Source organism: Paramisgurnus dabryanus, chromosome 18, assembly GCF_030506205.2.
Source record: "Paramisgurnus dabryanus chromosome 18, PD_genome_1.1, whole genome shotgun sequence".
In the NCBI taxonomy this organism is placed as follows: domain Eukaryota; kingdom Metazoa; phylum Chordata; class Actinopteri; order Cypriniformes; family Cobitidae; genus Paramisgurnus; species Paramisgurnus dabryanus.
The window spans coordinates 9,549,663-9,572,464 of record NC_133354.1 but is presented as its reverse complement, the minus strand read 5'-3'; the positions used below and the strand labels follow the sequence as shown (position 1 = coordinate 9,572,464).

Sequence of the window (22,802 nt, the reverse complement as noted above, 5' to 3'; positions counted from 1 at the left end):
TAAACAGGTTAGTTGTCTGGTGGCATAGCCCCGGTGTGCATATTAATATGTTAACAGCAGAATGACTGGATAAGTCATACGGACTGCCTGGCATGAATTAAGTGAATGTTCCTGTGCTGATATATCATTTGTTCTAATGAAAATTAAATTAAGTTTTGACCGTAGGTTCGGGAGGAACCTAACCATTCAGGGCTGTCAATCATCATTAAGAACATATATTAGTGTCAGTCTATGCGCCCAGCGGAAATTCTTCTGGCATCCCACCTCCTCCCCATCCCCTCCTTCCCTGCTCTTTTTTTACAATGGTAATGCAAGCGGTAACAAAAGGTGAGATGGTAATGAAAGGTGAAAATGGAAAGAGGTTTGTGACCACTTCATATAACATGGCTGGTGTATAATGCAGCTGATGCACACTCTTTTTGGATTTACAGTCCTGTATGCAATTGTTTTTTAGCCACCGTACAGCAGAGGGAATGAGGTGTCTGTTGTCTGTCTGCTTGAGTGATGAAATAACAGACAGACAACAGGCTGTTATTGAGTGGACTGGTGAGTGCCAGTTTTCTGTTGCTCAGCTGGTAAAGTATGGCACAAACAACAGCACGCTTGTGTGGTCAATTACCAGGAAAAAATCACATAGAGATACACTGAAACTGAATCGAGTTGGCAGTAACAAGACATGCCAGTCAGTTTAACCATAGCACCAAGACAGCCTGTTATGCAGAAGTTGTGGATAGATAGGTGGACGGGTGGATACTGTAGGAAAGAGGACATACAGATAGATGGATGGACAGGTGAACAGACAGAGATGGATGAACAGAAGGACAGACAGAAGGATAGATGGATAGATAGGTGGACGGGCGGATGGGCAAATGGATAGACAGATAAATGATGGATGGAAAGATAGATGAATGGACAGATAGGAATAGATGGAATAACAGAAAGACAAATGGATGGATGGGCAGATAGACTGATAGAAGATGGATATATGGATTGATGGATGGATAGATGGATAGGTAGGTGGGTGGATGGACAGGTGAACAGGCAGGCATGGATGAACAGAAGGACAGACAGAAGGATAGATGGATGCATGGCAAGCAGATATACAGATAAATGATGGATGGATAGATAGATGAATTGACAGATGGATGGGTTGAATAACAGAAAGACAAATGGATGGATGGGCAGATGAATAGATAGACTGATAGATGGATGGATGGATGGATGGCTGGATAGACAGATAGGTAGGTGGATGGATAGACAGACTGATAAATGGATGGATAGACGGATAGGTTGGTAGATGGATGGATAGATGGATGGATGGATGGATGGATGGATAGATAGATAGATACATGCTTGGATGGATGGATGGATGGATGGATGGATGGATGGAGAGACGGATAGGTAGGTGGATGGATGGATGCATAGATAGATACATGCTTGGATGGATGGATGGACGATGGACAGATGGATGATGGATGGATAGATAGATAGATGGACAGATATGATGGATGGATGGATAGATAGATAGATAGATGGATCGACAGAAAGATAGACGAACAGAAAGATGTATGGATTGATAAATGAATTGAGAGCTGGTCAGGAGGCAAGACAGATAAATGATGGATTATAGACAGATGAATGGGCTGATGAACAGATAGATGATGGATGAAAAGATAGATGGATGGATGGGCAGGTGAACATATGGATGGATGGACAGGCAGACAGACAAACGGAGAGTCAGGTAGATAGCTAGACAGATGAACAAACATAGATGGATGTGTGGATGGATGGGCAGATTGATAGATAGACAAGATAGAGGATGGGTAGATGGACAGATGGATGCATATATAGATATATGGATGATGGATGGATGGATGCATATATAGATGTATGCTTGGATGGATGGATGAATGGATGGATTGGTAGATGGATGGATGCATATATAGATATACGCTTGGATGGATGGATGAATGGATGGATTGGTAGATGGATGGATGCATATATAGATATATGCCTGGATGGATGGATAGATGTATAAGTAGATGGACAGATAGATGAAGGACTGGTTAGATAGATGGATCGACAGAGTGATAGCTAGATGGATTCATAAATGAATGGATGCCTGGCCAGGAGGAAAGACAGATAAATGATTGATTATGGATATATAAATGAGCTGATGAGCAAATGGATGATGTATTGAAAGATAGATGGATGGATGGGCAGGTGAACCGATGGATGGATGGACAGGTGGTCAGACAGACGGAGAGTCAGGTAGATAGCTAGACATATGAACAGACATACAGGGGGATACATGTAGATGGATGTGTAGATGGAAGGATGGATGGAAGGAAGGATGGGCAGATGGACAGACAGATAGCTAGACAATTAATTGATGATGGATGGATGATGGACAGACAGACCAAAAAAATCATCCTTGTGAAATGCGCGGTATGAATGTACGTCTGCATGTCTTCCAGTCACTCCGCTCATTTTTCACCTGACATTTGCGCTGCTCTTGCTTAATAAGTGGGTGGATTCAGAGGGGTGGTCGTTCCATATATGGGCCCACTGGGTTTCCTGTCTGGTACCACCCCCCCCCCCACACACACACTCTCCCGCTACTCCCACTCCCATAAACATTCCCTTCCAATACATTGTTTCTTATTACACATATCAATGAAGGGAGCTGAGAGGGAAGGGGCGGGATCGGTTCCTGCGTGTTTTTTCTTTAACTAGTTGACACCAGCTGGAGAACACAGATGCATCCACTGCCCTGCATCACATACGGGGTTTGCGTTACAATATAGACAGACTCACACGTGCACGCGTTTGCCAGACAGCATCCCGCTCCGTCATTTTTACGCATTGCATTGCTATTTGGAATGTGCTGTTTTCTTGTAAGCGCCGTTTCCATGCCAGCATGGGAACTGCGGTGTCCAAAAGGAAGAATCTGAGGAATGATGCGATTTCGTCGGTGGCAGCCAAAGTTAGGTGAGTGTCCGCTTTTACGCGCTCATGCACGGCGTGGATCCCGTCAGCTCGGCTCCGCAATCGTACGTGTGCACTGAAGTTACCAAACGGCGCGTGAGGATGATATTCAACTCTTTTTCTGGCTTCAAAGAAAGAACATGATCTTGGTTAGCCAAACTGGTCGTTTCAAGACAGATGTTTTGGTTACGCGTGTATTTTAATGTGATGCATTATTTTGATCTAAATATTCTTTCTGTTGGCATTAATGTGTCTGCGTCCCGTCTCAGATGTTCTACTAAAATTAGGCGAGAAGCAAGTGCTTGGATTATATATCAGTAAGCACATAAAATGTATTGTAATTTTTTAGTGCAGACAAACTGTCACAGACGGAGAAACGTCTCCAAGTCAGTCCAAAATAGCGTACTTGTCCCATATTGCTTTTAAATGTGTCGTGCATCTCACAGAGAAAGGGGAATGGAAAGACCTAATAAATATTTGTTAATTTAATATTATTATGATTAATTACGCAGTGATTTTAGCTTTACCAACCCCACTCTAAGTGCACCTGGCGCGCAACGATTGCGCTTTTGAAGATCTCATATGGGATTTATGTGTAGGACATCATAGTAAAAATGCGTTTCACTGTCATACATGTAAACTTTTACAGTGTCTAGGTTTTTCCTAAATGGACACTGGGAATTACGCATAGACATGAACAGCCTAACCAGCCATTTTTAGTCGTATTTCAAGGCATGGCAGTTGTCCTTTACTGATACATTTGCAACAGTTGAGTGCGCACCAGACTGACTCGATCTGTCAATCATCCGTGACTGACTCGTGTTACCCTGGTGTTCCGTGTCGCGGTGAATTATAGCATCACCAAGTGCAAATTGACTGCCAGTGTCGTAATCCATAAGACCGATTTACTGTACAAAAACGCGTAAATGCGCATGCTGTTCTGCAACATGCTTTCAGTCTGTTTAACCAATGTGTTATTCATAATGGCACGTGGTTTGTGTAGAAAATGTTCTCTTTTCGGTACACAGCTAGAAACCCTCATGTGAATCACATCTGTCATATTTGGTAAGATGGCAAGTCGTTAACCTTCTCACCCTATTGTCCAGGCCTGGTACCTCAGGGATGCTGTGAGTCATTCCATCTTCAATGTTCACATAAAGGTTTTTAGTGATCTTGGAATGGTGCATTTGAGCAGACAAACTTTAACACTGTCTGTTCAGTCATTGAAATGACCTTGTCAAGGGCATGCTACTGTTGAGCTGTACAATTCAAGAACAGATTGAGGAGAGGGTTTCATTCATGAATGGGATGGATTTCCTTCATCTGTGCGTTTACGTGTGTGTGTGTGTGTGTGTGTGTGTGTGTGTGTGTGTGTGTGTGTGTGTGTGTGTGTGTGTGTGTGTGTGTGTGTGTGTGTGTGTGTGTGTGTGTGTGTGTGTGTGTGTGTTTCACAAGCATGAACAAGCGACTGTTTAGTATGCAGGGCAGGTGTTTCAATGAGCAAGCTCTGCATGCCGAGTAGAAATGACCAACGTAATGGGAAATCAGTTGCCTTAAAATGAAAATTGTACTTTTTTTACTCACCCTTGTCTCCAAACCCATAGGCTGTTATTTTTTAGGTATAACACAAAAGTAGAAATTTTGAAGAATTGTGAGACAGATCTTTTCATGCAATGACAGTTTATAGTGACCATGGGCTGTTTAGCTGCACAAAGAACTATAAAAGTGTTATATGTCTTTGACATAGAGGACATTTTAGGGTAAAGCTTTCCTTTTATGGCATAGACAGACAGATTTATCATAGAGAGTTGAGTTATGCAGTATCAGTGTGAAATGAATGAGTAATCATGCTAAAATTCTTTATTTATGGCTAATGAATTAATGAGACCTAGATACACATTAGGGGTCTGTCTCTATATCGTCAGAAACAGAGGGGGCTGCAAACTACCTTGAAATTGCAATATGGTATTCACACAACATACCCAAGCCGACCTGTGGTGCCTGTTAAATGTGCCGCCCTGCAGCAAAAACTGCATGTTTGCAAAGAATTAGTCATTGCCTGGGGTACCTGGTAATGATATTACAGGCTGTAATTTACAGTGGCTTTCAGGAAAGAAAAAATAGTCACAGCCAGATCTAAAACACTGTCAGGATATACACCGACCAATGTCATAGGTTTGTCGGCTCAGTGTGAAGGTGGTGTCTGGTAATCTGTTCTCCTCCAGACACTGGGTCATGACCGTACTGTTTAAAAGAAAGGCTGGTGGGTGGACTATTTTATGTGAACACAACACACCTAGGATCAATAGCACAATGGCACATTAGGTTCACACTAAAGAACAGAAAGTCATTCTGCTCTCAAACTGTGCTACCTCCCTGCGTTCAATTTTTTTTAGCTTTGTTCTCACATAATACATGTATGTGCATATAACTACTTCGTGAGAAATTAAAAGCAGAATATGTACGATTTTTGCATTAAATTATCCTTAGCACAGTGTTACATAATTTGCTTACATGTGAACTTGCATTATACCAAATGTCATACGGTCACTTGGTAATGGCGTCATGTCCGGCTAATCCTCAAATTTGACTATTATTTAGTACTGATGGTATTTGAATTGGGACGCAGGGCATAGTGTGGTCAAATCAGACCGGTCAGCATGTGACATCAAAGTATGGGGATTTAAGAGCAGGACTGTTGCTTTTTACATTACATCATCCATGAACATCGGGTCCTATAAACAATGAAGGTGAAGACTACAACTTCCGTTATTCCACACTTTTACAGTGACATCAAACTGCAGCCCTTGTTGTTTTTTAGTGTCCTCTAGCTACGAAAATAAAAAATTGTGCCTTGAAGCTTACTGTGCTTAGTCATGCCGAGGCATTAAAGGGGTCATGTAACAAGACTTTTTGTCAAATAAATCTTTGGTGTCCCCAGAGCACATATGTGAAGTTTTAGATCAAAATACCATATAGATAATTTATCATGTTAAAATTGGCACTTTGTAGGTGTGTGCAAAAATGTGCAATTTTGGTTGTGTCCTATAAAATGCAAATGAGCGATAAAGTGCAATCACTGATCACAATGATGGTGGTTTGTTGAAATTGAAACTCAGTTGTGCTGTAAATTGTTTTCTTTCTCTCTGCACTAAATGGCAGTGCTGTGGTTGGATAGTGCAGATTAAGGGGTGTTATTATTATAATATGAGCTCCTTATGACATCATAAGTAGAGGCAAATTTCAACGACCTATTTTTTCATGTGCTTGTAGAGAATGGTTTACCAAAACTAAGTTACTGGGTTAATATTTTTCAAATTTTTCCACTGGGGACCCAACATAGCACTTAAACATGGAAAAATTCAGATTTTCATGCCATGGCCCCTTTAAAGTCACCATGGAAGGGAAGTAGCAATTGTCATATTTTTCCTGTCATGATGTATAACTCACTGAAACTGAAATGAGACTTGAATTAATCCATCGAGAACTAATTGGAACGTTGGAAGATGGGTCATGTTGCAAATTGCTGTGATTTTTTTCCAGGGCCTCGCCCTCGAGTCATTCCTTGTGACCGGAAGTTAAGAGAGATTCGAGGAGGGGAGGAGATAAGGTTTTTTAATTTGAAAATTATGAGGGCACATGATTTGTTAAAAAAATATTCCCAATTTTTTTTAATTACGGTGCCAACACATTTTATTTTAAACGTTTTGGAATCCATTCAGCTGATCTCTGGGTCTGGCGCTAAAACTTTTAGCATAATCCATTGAATCTGATTAGATCAAGGAATTTGCTGCCATATCAGGGCTGCTGCAGGCGCAATGATATTACGCAGTGCCCGAAAATAGTCCCCTGCTATTGAAAGTTACCAAAAGGACTATTTTCAGGCATTGCGTAATATCATTGCGCCTTTAGCAGCCATGGTATGGCAGCAACTTTTAATTTTACGTTGGTCTTAGTACACGATGTACCTACAAAAGAGTCAAACTTTAAATAGGAAAAATATCGAAACTGTTTGGTCATTTTTGAGCACGATGCTAATGGTCTAACCAGATTCAATGAATTATGCTAAGCTATGCTAAAAATGGTAACGTCAGACCCGGAGATCACCTTAATAGATTTAAAAATGGTAAAAATCAAGTGTTTAACTCTAGGGGGGCTGGAAAATTAGCCTATTTTTTTAAAAGTGAAGTGTCCCTTTAAAGCCCAACGTTTAAATTAGTATTGAAAGTCATTCAAATAAATTTGTCTTGCTTAGCCTTGCAGTGTGCTGATGGATAAAGATTCGGTTCTTCGTAGAAGTGCATCAGATGGCTTACACAAGTTTCTCCTTGGGGCTATTTGTCATTTCTTTTCCGTCTCAGTCATGTTTTGGATGGTAACTGTCAGGGCGTGCGGGTCCGCCGATAGTTTAGTATGCACAGGAGAGTTTGTATGTTAATAATCTTGAGTGATCTAAAGAGATGCTTATACAATCTGACTTGTGAGCTGAGATGTTGAGTCATCAGCGGTGTTATAATGCCCTCCCATCAGAGTCGACAAACGCATGCACATTTTTATTGGGTGATCTTTTAGTATTTTGGTTAGGCTTTGACTTTGATTTAGCTACAGTAATATAATCATACTTTCACTGTTGCCTTTTTTATTACTTTCGTGGTTCGGACCGCCTGCAGCCTCTTATATCACAATGAAAAATAGGGATGCTGAATTAGAGGAAGATGCTATTTAGGGAAAAGCAGTCAGAGCGTCTTAAAATCACTGCCAGGGTGAATGCTCAGTATTTGCTGGGCCATTAGTGAGACGTCTTTACTATGAGGTTGAGCTGTTTTTCCTCTCTGACCTGCATCAGTGTGATATGATTACATCACAGTTATATCAGCAGTCCCGTGGAAATGTTCAAGAAATGTTTAACCCAAAATAAAATGTTTGGTCAACATAGTCCAACAAAAGTCATCACTAAGATTTTTCCCATATATTTTAATTGTATGAAAGAGAGCAGACATTCAAAACTTGATACAGAATATTATGTACTTTGTAATTAAAACACTTTTTGGGTGTACTGCCCCTTTAAGAGAGTTCACTTTTTGCTGACTAAAGTAAAGCATCATGGCTTCTAAGAGTGAATAAAAGATTTTTCATTTTCTAAAGAACCCTAAGCTTATTTCACACCCTTGATACGGCTGCTGTCAGTTTTAGCTTTGTACTGTAAGACCGGTGCCGCGTAATCGCTAACTGTGGGACTTAAAACAGACACAGAAACCTATTGACTTGTGAGACCTTTTAAAGGAACCATCACATTTATTCCCTCATGCCTGCAAGACCTGAAGAGACCACCTTTGTTGATGCCAAGTCTGAGATATCGAACTGGAGACGAGGCTCTTTTGAATGCGTTTTTGTTGATTAGTGTGCAGTCTGATGACATCTGACTCATTGATCTTTGGTCCTTGAATGCTGGTATTTGAGGAATACTCAGAGTTTCCTAGCAAGCATTGCAATGTCATTATAACACAGCCTCCAGCATACTGCAAATAGCTCATACATTTATATTAAAATCAAAAAAGGGAACTTATGAAGAGTTTAACATATAGCTTAAGGTTTTCGGCCAGGAGTTCATATTCAAGTTAAGTTAACCTTTAATGAAAATCCCCCTCTAGACCAAATATGCTGAATCATATTTTTAACCCTAACCCATGCACTCAAAAATATGCTGGGGTATTTTCAACTCAGCGTTGGGTCAAAAAGAATTGAACTCAACCTGTGCTGGGTTGTTTCAACACAAAATGATGCGTTTTTTTTTTTTAAACCATTATTGGGTCAAATATTTGAGTTGGTGAGTTTGTCTCTTTTTAACCCAACCCAGTGTTGGGCAAGTTACTGAAAATTAGTAATTAGTTACAGTTACTTCTTTTAAAAGTAATTGAATTCTACCAGTTACATTTAGTTACTAGGGAAAGTAACTTTTAAGTTACTTTTATGTGTGCTTTTTAAAAGTAAATATAAACTGTACTGAAGAGTCAAACTATAAAATAATAGGCAGTGGGCGTCACTCGTTTGTTAGTTTGGTTATGTACTGCATTATTTCAGTAAAGTTTCTTATATAAATGGGCTATTTTACACGTAAGACTCTAATATATCACACACTGTAGGAGCCTATTTTGCTTTAGATTAAGCCTTTGAATATTTTTGTTAGAAATTATCTTAATATGTAAGCTTACTTTATGAATATCATTTAGACCATTTAGACAAATATCTGTATGTTTACATTGAAAATATATAATGTGTTAAAATTGTGTACTGTCTCTTTAAGAATATGGGGACTGTGAAGCTTGCGGGTAGTGCGCTCTTTGGAATACAGTGGAGTTGCACAGTTTTCTTTACCTCATCCGTGATATTTAAGATTTAAGATCATATTGTTTGTATATTTTTTATGTTTGATCTAATTGATAAACAAGATTAAAGGAATATATATTTAATCAGAAAACGAAGTATGTGGATCGTTTTGTTGGACGGGCACAGAGCGAGTGGATTGTTTGTCGGACACGGTACGAGTGAAACCAAAACTGAAACTAAATGCGCACTAACACATACTATGGGTTTTTAACACGGTTGTACCTCACAGAGTGCATATTTTACTGGAAACAACAATCGCTGATCGTTCTCTTCCATGAAAGCCGATGTAAACATCTAAGAATATACCGTATTAACATTTCTCAGATTTATTACTTTTGTGGACTACAAATGCAAGTTGATGTCATACTGGGATTGCTTGGCAAATATAATTTAAGGCGGTCACACACCGGACGTGCACCTCAGCGCCGCGCCGTTCGAACACATTGTTTTCTATGAGTGTACGCACACCGGCGTCGACAGGTGGCGCCTGTCTGCGGCATCCAGCTACGACTCAAGAAGTTGCTCAAATCCCTGTCGCACCACAGAGCGCCACTGACATAGTTTAACATTAAATAACATCATATTTGTCCCAAATCATTAACGATTAACATTGGCTACTAACGTAAATGTTGCATTTTTGAAGTAGACGCTATCTGACTAAGCTCACGCTATTTAATGTGCACTTCTGGTTCTATGATACCTCAGAGTTGTCCTAGACGTGACTCGATGTGGCGCTGTGCGCTGTGTGACCTCCTTTATAAACATGAGACCGGATGGACTTATGACTCACACACAATTTTTTAACAAAGGTATGTTGTCCCATGTGATTTTTCATGTTCATTCGCATGGTCGGCCATGATGAAGTTATGCGACGTTAGATCAAAAATGTCTTGTCTTCAAGTGTTAATTTTTTACAAAATAGAGTAATGCAATTAACAAACTCATTTAAATTTATTTAAAAAAATACTTAAAGCAACTGTAATGCTCGTTACCGCTAAAAGTAGAGCGTGCTTAATCTCTCCTCACTGGATAATCCGTATAATCGTTCGAGTAATAATTACAGACCTATTTGAGGAGACCTCACTTACATTAGAGAAACATGCTACACAACGCACACGTACTTCCTGCTTGTTTTATTATCTAGTAGCAGTGATGCGACTGTGTTGTGTAATTAATCAGACTACGTGAGATAATGCAGATCTCAGGACAGCTCTGACACTCTGCGATTATGCCTTTGACTTTGTTGTCCCTGCTGTAATGCAGGAGAGAAGCAAGAGTTGAAACAAGGGTACGCTGTAAGCGAAGGAGGGTTCCAGGCGTCATCTGAAGGCGCAGAAAAGAAGGAGGGTGACATTTTAATCTGTGGTCTTTGCTAAAGCGCCTGTCCCATATGCCGTGAAAACATGCCCTATACAAAAACCTGCCATTAAACCGCCTCTGCTGTTATCCGTTATGTTGCTGCTCTGGGAAAGCTCCGAATTAATCTGAGAGGAAAAATGTCTCAAAAACGCGTGACTTCTGTGAGCCAGGGTTAGGAAATGCATAATCGTTTGGTTCTCCCTTGGCTCATCTTGAATGGATGTTATCCACTCACCTCAGTATTGTTCTCAAGGACCTATTCACTTGAATAAATACGTAAGGACCCCTTTGGAAACGTGCCCGTGGAGTGTCTACCTTTAAGAAGTTTTTCTTTGCCCGCTTCAAATAAAGACGCTGTGGTTTAGACAGGCAGTTTAATTGAATCGCTTCATTTTTCACCTAATGGATCGCTAATGGAGTAATAGCTTTTTTGGTTATTGCTCAATGTTAGATATTTGCTTCTTATTTGCATGTCTTGTTTTTCTTTTTAGAAACTGCCTTTGTGATGTGGTTTGCAAAGCAAAGCAAACAAAACAAATCACATTTTGTGCATAAACGCATCAGCAATGTACTGCGTTATTATGGGGCCGTGTTTGAGAGTGCCTTCAACTATGAATTTTCTAGTGTGTGTTTTATTCATGAATGCCTGCTGTGTGTGCGTGTGTGTGTGTGTGTGTGTGTGAGAGAGAGAGAGAGAGAGAGAGAAAGAGAGAGAGTACAGTGTCATGTATATTGAACCCTTCCCATTGTGTCTATGCTTTTATCAGCTGCTTCTGTTTAGTACTGCAGACAGCAAAGAGAGAAAAAGAGATTTAAAGCTCCTGCAGAAACTGAAACAGGGAAGGAAACGGCTGTAAATATTCTAATGAGAATTAAATGAACAGAAAAAGGTACAAATGCTCTCACACTTTAACAACCTATGTATCAATTACTGTAGGTACTAACCTTTTAGGTACTAATATGCACCCTACCATGTATACTTTTTAAAAGGGTCCCTCCCCAGTGACAGCTTTTGTACCTTATTCTGAGTGTAGATAAAATAAATACACGTTAGAATACGATAAAATGACCTTTTCAAATTTCAATTCTGTCTATACACTAAAGGTGGATATTGTTTATTTATCTGCCTATAATAGATAGATATCCACACATTTATCCATCCATCCATGATCCTTCATCTAACCATCCTTGTATTTTTCATCATTGAAAGGGCTGCAAAATTAAAGAGCACCTATTTTCCGATTCACGTTTTTACATTTGCTTTGGTGTGTAAGTGTGTATTAGTACATGTTAACGATATGCCAAAGTAAACGATGACGCAACTTATCGTCTCCAACGTAAATCTCTTTTCTTGGACTACAACAAACACACGGATTGGCAACAGTTTGCCTGATTGGTGATGTAGGGAAGACCGACATTATCATAATTCCTCCCGGTTCGGACTCACATCATGCAAGTTAACTCCTGTTAGCATTACATTGTGAGCGAATCTTTCAAACATGGTCAGGGTTTCCCGCAGAAAATTTGTTAGTTAAGGTGGTAGGGTTGGGTGGGTGGTTGGTGCTATGGCCGTGGCAATCAAATGGGCGTGGCATATGCGTCATGATGAAAAGTAAAATATTTTAATCAAAATTTTAAAACACTCAAATAAAACTTAATTTTAAAGAAACTATGACAAAAACAAACATATACTAGATTATAAATGAATTAAATGTTTTTACCTCTAACGGGAATAGCTGCGTGATGAAGTGAAGCTAAAGGGTTAATAAACACAAACTAAAGCAGATGTTGTTGAACGTCTGGCGAACGATGATAGATAGCGCAAAAATGGTAAAAACTAATTATTTCCCACTATTAATTACATTATCTTAAAGGAGTGTAACTACTGTAGCATGTAAATAATGCACAGAAATAATGTGAGCAAGACAGCTCAACAGTTATCAACAGGCACGTGAAACCCTAGCAGGTTGCTTAAACAACAAAATCACCAGCTAACGTACTTTAAATTTGCAATAACTATAGCATCATACAATAACAGGCTTAAATAACCCCAAAACATAAGTCCACTTACAGTTCTCACGGATACGCGTTTTATCAACTGGCTATCCTCCAGACATGACGGACCACGTCTTATCTCATTTCGGTCGTGTGGTGCGCGTGCACGCTCACGGTGTGAAGCGCGTCTGCGCTATACTCAGATGTTTTATCAACTGGCTAGTTACCTCCAGACAGTGACGGTCCGGAAAACGTCTTTCTCATTTCGGCCGTGTGGCGCTATTCTCCGAGATGCACTTGACAGCCTTTTTTTTGACGACCTAGTTAAGGCGGTAGGGTTTCCAAGCTTAGGCGGGCCGCCTTAACTGAAATATGCTGCCCTGATGGTAAGGAGCGTCACATTTCCGGCTGACGTCAGAGGTATTCAGGCCAATCACAATGTACAGATTAGCTGGCCCAATCAGGGTCACAGCGCTTTTCAAATCCATGTGTTTCAGGAAGAGAGTGAAATCTAGAGCTACAAAAATGTACTGTATGTGGAAATTAATGTGGTTTTTTAACCATAAACCACACGAACACAGGGGCCGTTTCTCAATGTCAAGGATACTTCCTTGGCAGGACTAGTCCTTACAAGTCACTTCCTTCAGAGGCTAGGCGAGGCTCCTCTTAAGCATTCGGAGAACACGTTAAATGGAACAGGCTAGCAAGTGCACGTCATTGCGTCAATGCAAGGTGCTTTCAGTGCTGCGCGCATAGGATTGTGGTTGATTTAACTGCGCGAAGGATACACATATGCATCCTTTCCTGTATATGGGATATTTCTCGAATGAAGGACTCAGTCCTTGGCTGAAATTCCGAGGATCCTCGACATTGGAATAGTCCTTCGACTTAACATCTTCAAAATTCTGGCTTCCGAAGATCCTTCCTTGACATTGAGAAACGGCTATTGTATTATACCAAATTTTTTTAGCAATGAAATAGGTGCACTTTAAGACAAAAAAATCATAATTGTCAGGTATTTCCCCTAATATTGTATTAACATTTATCATTTTGATTAAAAGTATTTACTTAATATTTACTACATGATATTTTCATTTTATTATCATTGTAGGCTTAATTGTAACACCGTGTTGCAACTAACCCTGCTGTGTTAGTTACTGGTTGCTGACATTTCTAAGAATGCTGTTATGTTTTAGATAACAAGCTCACCCTATTATTAGCGCCATTAATATAAGTATTATTTTAAGGTAAAAATTTTCGATTACCTTCAATAAAATAGAAATAAAATAAATTGTATTATGTAATAATATAAATAGGTTGACACCCATTTTCTTCTGTGACCATGTTTCACCAGCTTCCCCTGTTAATCTTCACACTTTCACACCTAATTTTCTCCCATTTCTCTCTGAACCCTTTACAGTTACAGACCCTCGGAAACACACACATACTTTAAACAGTTTTTCCTCTTCGTGCTTGACCTCCTTTTTCTCAGTCACATGTCACGAAGCATGCCGACTTTCTTTTGTTATTTTATCTTTACCTTGTGGCTCATTTATTTTTCCCCCTGACTGTTTCACTCCTTTTTGTCTTTTTCTCCCTACCGCTAGAGATAGATATACACGAGAGAGCGAGAGAGAGAGAGAGAGAGAGAGAGAGAGAGAGAGAGAGAGAGAGAGAGAGAGAGAGAGAGAGAGAGAGAGAGAGAGAGAGTATGGTACTGTATATATGGTTTACTGTGTATACATTTTATGTGTGTTTTATTCTATAAATGAATAAAAATAATTATGAGGATTCAGAAGCTCAAATGCAAAAGCCAGTAAACGCCACCTCTGTCAAAAATGAAAATGATATTAACTGAATGCTCTCGGCACGTGTTACGTTCATCAAATAATACTTTCACTTCGGGCCATTCAGAAATAGCCATTTGTTGACAAAAAGAGTCTGATGAAATACTAATTTACAAGAAAACATATCAGACGCACTAAGCGGGTTTTGCTTTTTTGTTTCTCATCTTTTTCTCCCCCTTCTTTTATCCTTCTGTCTCATCTTCTTGTACTTCGTCTGATATTTTATTAATATGATAATTCCCAGCTTGAGACCTAGCTGATGGTACTCAAAGATCAGTAGAACTAGCAGAAGGAACTGTTAAATGTAAGTGCGTCTGAGCGGATGGATAACCACCTTTTACTTTCACTCCCACCAGCCATATCGACAGATTTATTATCTGTTCAAAAATCTAGCGAGCAGGCATGAAAACAGTATTTTAAGAGATTGCTGGTGTATTTCAGACATCGAGGTTGTTTCATAAGGTAAAAATTGTGCCACTGTGTGAACAGAAATTATTAAAACATTAAATGAATTACATCTCTGCTAGAAACAACAATACAATCTCTAATGGTTTCAATTACAAATACTAAAATGAACCATCAGCTGTTTACTATTAAAACCATTGCAAAATAATGCTTATGGAGGGTGTTTTAAGTCATTTTCCAATATGATTTAATAGTGTTCTGTTAGTATAGAACCAGTAGAGACCCCGAGAGATCATTATAGTTTCCACTATATAACTTCCATTATAACCATTAAATCCATTACAGTTTCTATTCCAATTTTCAACAGGGATACTCAGCCCCCCAAAATTCTTCTCCGCCCCCCTAAAAATTTTGCTATAGCTCTATAAACTGTACAGGAATTCGTGATCGCTTCAGTCCCCTTTAAATTTAATTTGAAAATGGCAGCATGGCAGACTTCGGCTCTTTCCCCTCTGCGACTTTCAGCTCATTCAGTCCATCTATGCAGTTCTGTGGAGTACTCCAATAAGGTGGGGGAGCTAGAGGGGTGTCTGGGGTGTCCAAATTGAACGCACTACTTTCCCTCAAAAAAATTATTTTCTATTAATTGACGTGTTTATTTCGACGTGAAAATATTAACGTACGTTGCAAATTTTACATAATGAGTTCATCATGTCTCAAAATAGATGTCTTAGTGAGTATCATATTAAACCACGGGTCTGTTGAATGCTGCATTCTGACTGGCTGAGAAATGTTCTATGGGTGTTGATTATTTTTCTCTAAATCGCACACCTAACTTTTCAAATATCTTAAAATAGGCACCAGAGCAATGTTTGTGGTAACCGTGGTATAAGAGGAATAATTGACTCCAGTCCTTTGAATTATTTGAAAATAATGCACACCCGCGGTAGCATTGCACTTTGGGTGTGCATTATTTTCTTATAATTCAATGGCCCGTTGTCAATTATTCCTTACATAAACAATGGCGAAAGTGTTGGCCTGTGACTTCTTTTTTCGAGGGCACTCGATGCGAAGTTCATTACAACATGTATGTAGCTTGTCGTCTGTGGTTCCTTTTTTCAAAATAAGTGCCTGCTGCAGACGCGTCTAAAGGGTTTATGATAAAAGAGAGGCTCGCGTTTGCCAGATACTCACATAATCTTATGCGTAATCACAGTTTACTGTTAAGGGAGTGTCTTGCGTGTATTTTGTGAATGTGAGCGTTTCTTTTATCATAAACCGTTTTGACGCATGCATGTGCAGCAGGCACTTATTCATTCATTCAAGCTTTTTTATGCTTTTTGCACATTGTTTTCTTTCATGGACTCTTGACCTCGTAAAGTAGCCTTGGTCACCCCCTGGCAACCCCATTTATTTCTAGCTCTGCACTCTTTGTATATAGACCTAACCTTACACTGTATTTATATCTATATATATCAATCAAACATCAAACTTTATCAAAATAAATGAAGAGTCTGGACTCCACTGCAGAAAGCTGAATGTGTGGCACTAGGAGTTGTTGCCTATGTAGAGCGTAACAATAAGGTATCTTCTAAAGCAGCTCCCTATGTAGGCAGTAGGCCATATGATGATTTTGTAACCAAGAGATTTACTGTAATAATAAGCAATCAAAAGCAAATGTGTTTAAAACAGAGCTATTGTCATTAGTTATTTGTAACGTTGTCAGATGAAGCATCATCTGCCCTTAGTTGTTTCTTCAACCCTACCACTCTCCGCAAGAGCCTTGAGGTGGATTATGTACCTCTTCCAAACTCCAATTAACCCTGTTGCACATGTTTGTTACGAAGTGACCTGCTTGTTTGGCGAAACTGAATAATTTAAAGGGCTGTCACGAGTGTCATGTCATTGAATGTTACGTCAGGTGACTGCAAGCCACCGGGGAGTCAATCCCAGGCCGTGTGACAGCTTCTGTGGAGGAGGTTGCAATATTGAGACTGGAGTGGGTTTTCCTCGTGCATGCAGGAATGCATATGGTCATGTGTGGGCCACATATTGTGAGGAAACCGGTTCATTAGTTATACCGAAGGTGTTGATGAGCTCAAATATTTGTTTGTGTGTTCCAGTTGAGCACATTAAGGAATCATCAGTCAAGATATAATCATGCTTCCAGAAATGCAATGACTCACCCGGAGATTTACACGTTCTGTGCGCCAGAGCCACCATATGTGAAATGCGATAATCTGTTGTCCTTTCATTATCAAGTTGCCAATATGTGTATAAAATATAAAGAGCGAAGACCCTCAGATGGTGCGTTTATTTGTGTCCTTTAATGACGCCATTGGCTACCTTCACTTCATCATTTATTTACACCTCTTTTGGTTTGCGACTCTGATTATCTTTATTCCAAGTTTTTCTGTAGTCTAATCGATTGTTACTGATGATATCCCCTCAAGCCAGAGCTAATTAATGTTTCTTTTTCTGTCTCATTGATTCCTGTTGTTTATGTTGAGCAAGTGTTGACGAAAAACTCTGGTGGGTGTTTTCATCCACACTTCTATTTTTTGACCGTCTCTTTTTTAGCCAGTGGTGAAATAAGTGTCATATTAGTGCTTATTCTGATGATGGGGTGACGGGATTTTCTCAGGGTCTCATCATCAAACTGATCATTTGCATTACTCATTTGCATTTTAGCCAATCAAAACTCTCTAAATCAACTGATGGTGATAATTTACCATACAGAATCTGCAGTTAGACTTTATTTCAATAGTCCACTTTAAACATTCAATTGCTACAAATATACCCAAGCTTTGTGGTCCAGGGTTACAAATATCAATTTGTCTTTGTATTTATTGCTCCTCACGTGGTTTCCCACATTTTCTTACACTGTAAGACAAAGTCTACATCTGAATCTGTGGGCGCCACACAAACACAAAGAAACCAATTACATACAAGAAACCAATTACACTGCATGGATGCCACCGCTCCACCTCCTCTTCCCACCTTTTTGCAGCATATGTCCTCTTTATCCACAGTCGCGTGCAAATTCACATGTCTACTGAGGAGTGCAGCTCTCAAACCTCCCAATGCTGACTGCTGCTGCAGAGCATTACTCACATCCCTGTGAAATCCCTTTATACTCAAAGCTCTGGTGGCATCTTAGCGAGTGACATTAAGAGGCTAAGAGCAATGCGCACTGGGGCTGTCATTTCTAAATTGAAAAAGATGAGTGAGAAACTGACCGGCGTCTCGTAGAAGTGTTAGGATCTTATAAGGAACTATCATCCATCTTGAATCAGCTTAATGGGAAACTTTTTAACTTGCCTGTATGTGTACAAACATGCGATCTACGAGAGGTAAATACTGTACATACAACTCTGTTGTTAGCAAGGGGCAACCTTCCGATCTCTAACTTGAAGCCAACACAGAAGTGACTTAAAGTGACACTTCACTTTTTTTGAAAATATGCTAATTTTCCAACTCCCCTAGAGTGAAACATTTGATTTTTACCGTTTTGGAATCCATTCAGCCGATCTCCGGGTCTGGCAGTACCACTTTTAGCATAGCTTAGCATAATCCATTGAATCTGATTAGACCATTAGCATCGCGCATAAAAATAACCGAAGAGTTTTGATATTTTTTCCATTTAAAACTTGACTCTTTTGTAGTTACATCGTGTACTAAGACGGACGGAAAATTAAAAGTTGCTATTTTTCTAGGCCGATATGGCTAGGACTATACTCTCATTCCAGCGTAAAAATCAAGAACTTTGCTGGCATACCATGGCTGGAGCAGGCGTAGTGATATTACGCAGCGCATGAAAATAGTCCCCTTGGTTACTTTCAATAGCAGGGGACTATTTTCGGCACTGCGTAATATCATTGCGGCTGCATCCCATAGACCTCCCATGTTAAAACGCCCAACTTTACAGAAGGAATAAATATGTTTACAGGCTGGTACAAAAAGTGTTTTTGGTCTATATAGCTATTTCTTCCCTTTATGACAACTGGGACGAAAGTGAATTTTTTTGTAACTCATCCGTTTCAATTATATTAAGTCTTGAAGTTCGCATAATTAAGGGCGTGGTCACTTGATTGATGGGTGAACTGCCACTACTATCACTACCATCGAACTAAGCAAGCGTGGTTTTAGCGGCCAGCCACCTCAGCTTAACCCACATCCTGCCTGTTTACCTATTTCGTTTATCCACGAGTGTTGCGCGGTGACGCGCTGCCATGATGCCGACGGCAGGCTCCGCCAACTATTGCCTACAAAAAAGCTCTTCACAAACCTATGGGTGACATCATGGACTCTACGTCCATATTCTTTACAGTGTATGGTTGTTTGGGTACACTGTTAGAAAAAAATGGTCTCTACTTGTTACTAGGCCAGTACCCTTTTTAATGTCGCAATCAATCCTTGCAGAAAAACACAGTTTTTTTGTGATTGTTGCGGGCAAAAATCCTTGAATGCAAAAAAAATGCAATGGAATATTTGGGATATTTATGCAATTTTATGCGATGAAATTGCGAGAACTTGTAAAACCTGTGGATCATTAAAAACTTTTTAATAATGTTCACGTCACATAATCACTTTACTTCATTACGTTCCCATGGTAACAGGGGACATGGCTGCGCTTGTGTGAAGTAAATGCAACATTTTTCAACTTTCTGCTAAGATAAATGTGATTTTTGCTGCGAAAATGCGGGGACTATGAAATCATGCAAGCCCCGCATATTTTGCGCACGGAAATCTGCAATTTATGCTGGGAAAGTGTGGGGTATTTGAAAAAATGCGGCCCCTGCAAAAATATGCGGACTTTGGCTGATTTTGCGTTGAATCATGCGATCGCATAAGAGCGTTTTTCTGGAGGGATTGCCTAAAGTACCATTTAGCTACAGATATCTGGGACAAATATGTACCTTTGAGATACTATGTGCACTTTTGGGTACCAATATGTACCTCTGAGGTACTGTGATAAAGTCTTATGTACAATTTTTTGACCAGTTGCTCTTACAGTATGCTGTTTTGTTTTGTTCCTTGATGGTCAATTTTTGTGTGTATCTCTGCAGAGCAGCCCGTGCATTTGGAGATTATCTTCACACCCATCCTGAGAACCGCAACGGATCAGGTCAGACATCATCACACCCCTCAATTCACATTTTCTTACCAGTTTCCTACTGTTATTTTCTCCTCTTCTTCACTGTTATGTCTTTGAGCCTCTGATCAAGAGGTAATCAAACTCCCTTTCATCTTTCTGAAGAACTGTGGTGCTTATTAATCTAGTGTTCGTCCTCATTTGCCCTTTTGTCTCCTCTTTTTCACTAATTTCTCCCTCTCTTTGTAATGTTTAATTTAAGATCATTTACTCTCTGACACCCTCGTTGGCCACGATTCTGACTGCCCAGAAAGCCTGTGCACTCAGAACAACAACCATCATAGCTACACTCTTCAGGGCTCCACTCTCTGTGCCAAACCCAGTCTGATCAACCCTGCCCTGGGTCTCCTGGAACCTCCAACTCCAACGGTGACCTCCAAAAGCCGTCTGTCCCTAGAGCGGAGTTTCTCGGCAGAGGAGGACCAGCAGAAGTGCTTGGAGTGCTCACTGCAGCCTGCCCGCGTCTACACTATCACCGGAGAGAGCGGCATGCTGGGGACCAGCCGAGGGAGCAAGGAGAACCTGGAGCTTGACGTACTGAAAGATGCGCTGGAGGCGTGTGACGCCCAAGCGCTCACCCAAACCTCCACTTCCTCCAACTCCTCGTCTCCGACGCAGTACCACCGCCGCCATGGAGGTGGAGGTACGAGTGGCAACCAGCACCGTGGCAACCACCACCATGGCAACCACCATTACATCAGCAGCAGCGGAGACAGAAGCGGGGCCACCAACCACAACCAGGAACTGGCAAGCGCCGCGGCAGCGTCCCACCATCACCACGGAGCAACTCATCACCACCATCACCTTTCCCAACCGCTGCAGAGTTCAGTCAGCGCGCACAACATCCGCGGATGGGGGGAGGGAAAGGATTGCGGCCTGGCGTGCGAGGGCTGTCCCGGGACGCCGTCACGCAGCCAGGGTTCGCTGGACCTGGAGAGCAGCACCCGAGAGGCAGGCAAGCAGCGCCGGCCACCACTAGAGCGGATGTGCAGTGTGGACCGGGTGACTGGGATGGAGCGAGGTGAGAGGGGGAGAGCAGGAGGGGAGAGAGAAAGACTCTGGACATGGGGAGGGGGGTTCAGTCAAAAAGAGGGGCGTCGATGTGTTCGATGTGCCGTGGTCTGTATTGTTCCCACTCTCCTTTCTCTCTCCTCTTGCTCCTGTGTGTGAGTTTTGTGCTCTCTCCCTCTTTGGAGTGGACTTTGTGTGTGTTTTTGCTCTGTGGAGTGGATCTTGCATAATATGGACACTAAACCATTTGTCATTGCAGTAAAATGTGATCCTGCGTGTGAAAACACAACTCAAAAGTCATTTTTTTATGTTTTTTACATAAAATCATCTACATAATGTAAAGAACATAAAATATAACCTTCATATCATTTGAAGAAGTTTTCCTTAGGGGTTAATATTTTGTTTTAATGCAATGACATTTGGCTTAGGTGTCCAAATATATATTTGTTATTTTTAGCTAATATATACATTCAGATGCACAGATTGCAGTCATACTAATGATCAATTATGTCTTATTTCTTAGCAGATGACAACAGTTGGTTACCTAAAGAGAACATGTTCAGCTTTCAGACAGCTACTACAACCATGCAGGCGTGAGTAATCCCATAAACACACACACTTAAGTTTAAAGTCTATAGTGACCTCAAGTACAGATGGCCCAGCAGGTGCCTTTCCAGTAACACACTTTCATTTAGTGACATTTGCTGTCAAACTAACTCAGAGATCAGACAAGTACACAGTGGCACAGGCACTCGCACATACACACAAGCGCTTTTAGCAAGCGTGGCTGTTATCTAAGCTTACTGTCAGTCTTTCTCTCTTCTTTTTGTCTTGTTCGCTTCTCCGCCCGGCAGGATTTCGTGAGTACCCCTTTTGTACACTTTAAATGTCGAGTGACAGCGTGTGATGTCAAAAGCTAGCCCACCCCAATTTTCCTTCAGTCCCACTAACTCTGGCTGTGTGTGTGAAGTTACAGAGGAAATCACCATTTCACCCCCCTTTTCCAGTGAATCAAGGAAACCAGCGTTTTATTTTTTCTCATTGATTTAAATGATAAAATCACCCTAAACCTAAGATAATGGTGTGTGATTAAAAACCCTAAGGTTGGTGTTGTAGCAATAGTGGACTCTGAATCAGAGGTGTAAAATGTACCCAAAAACTAGTTGCCATTAAATGTTTACAGAATAAGAGTTTTTGTTTACATCATATAGTGTATTTGTGTATACTGTGTATAATAATTATGTATATAAATAATATAAATACACACATGCAAGTATATATATATTTTAATGTCCATTCATATTTATTTGTCAATCTATTTTATTAAGATACAAACAGAAAATACAGGAAATTTGTACAAGAAAAATACATTTTCAGGACTAAATGTCTTCTTTAGGCATTGTCTGTGTTTAGTGTGACCTCTCTTGGCACTAAACACATTTTAAGCATTTTTGAGCACAATGAAGTAAAAAGACTAATTTCTTTAAAATTATAAATTAGGATTTAATTTTATTTTATTTAGGTTTAAGAGATCCTGCAATTTTCCTGGGGAGTTTACCAGGGGCGTCGCTAGACCCCTTTTACTGGGGCTTTTGTGCCCTTAGTGTAAATCTCAAGTTTAAATTTTAGCAGTTATCTAGTGTATTCATTTACAA

General features: G+C 40.3%; 1 protein-coding gene across 3 annotated transcripts in view; it reads left to right on the top strand.

Moving 5' to 3' along the window:
- The first annotated feature begins 2,709 nt into the window (after positions 1–2,709).
- Positions 2,710–22,802, top strand: part of nsmfa (NMDA receptor synaptonuclear signaling and neuronal migration factor a) — a 48,174-nt gene continuing 28,081 nt past the window's right edge. For 2 of the 3 annotated variants that reach the window (XM_065244100.2, XM_065244097.2), the window contains exons 1-4: positions 2,710–2,991; positions 20,051–20,109; positions 20,339–21,091; positions 21,674–21,740. In XM_065244100.2, coding sequence (XP_065100172.1) covers positions 2,921–2,991; positions 20,051–20,109; positions 20,339–21,091; positions 21,674–21,740 — 950 coding nt within the window. In that variant the 5' untranslated portion in view covers positions 2,710–2,920. The remainder of the gene's footprint in view (positions 2,992–20,050; positions 20,110–20,338; positions 21,092–21,673; positions 21,741–22,802) is intronic. The other variant, XM_065244099.2, reaches the window with a different exon arrangement.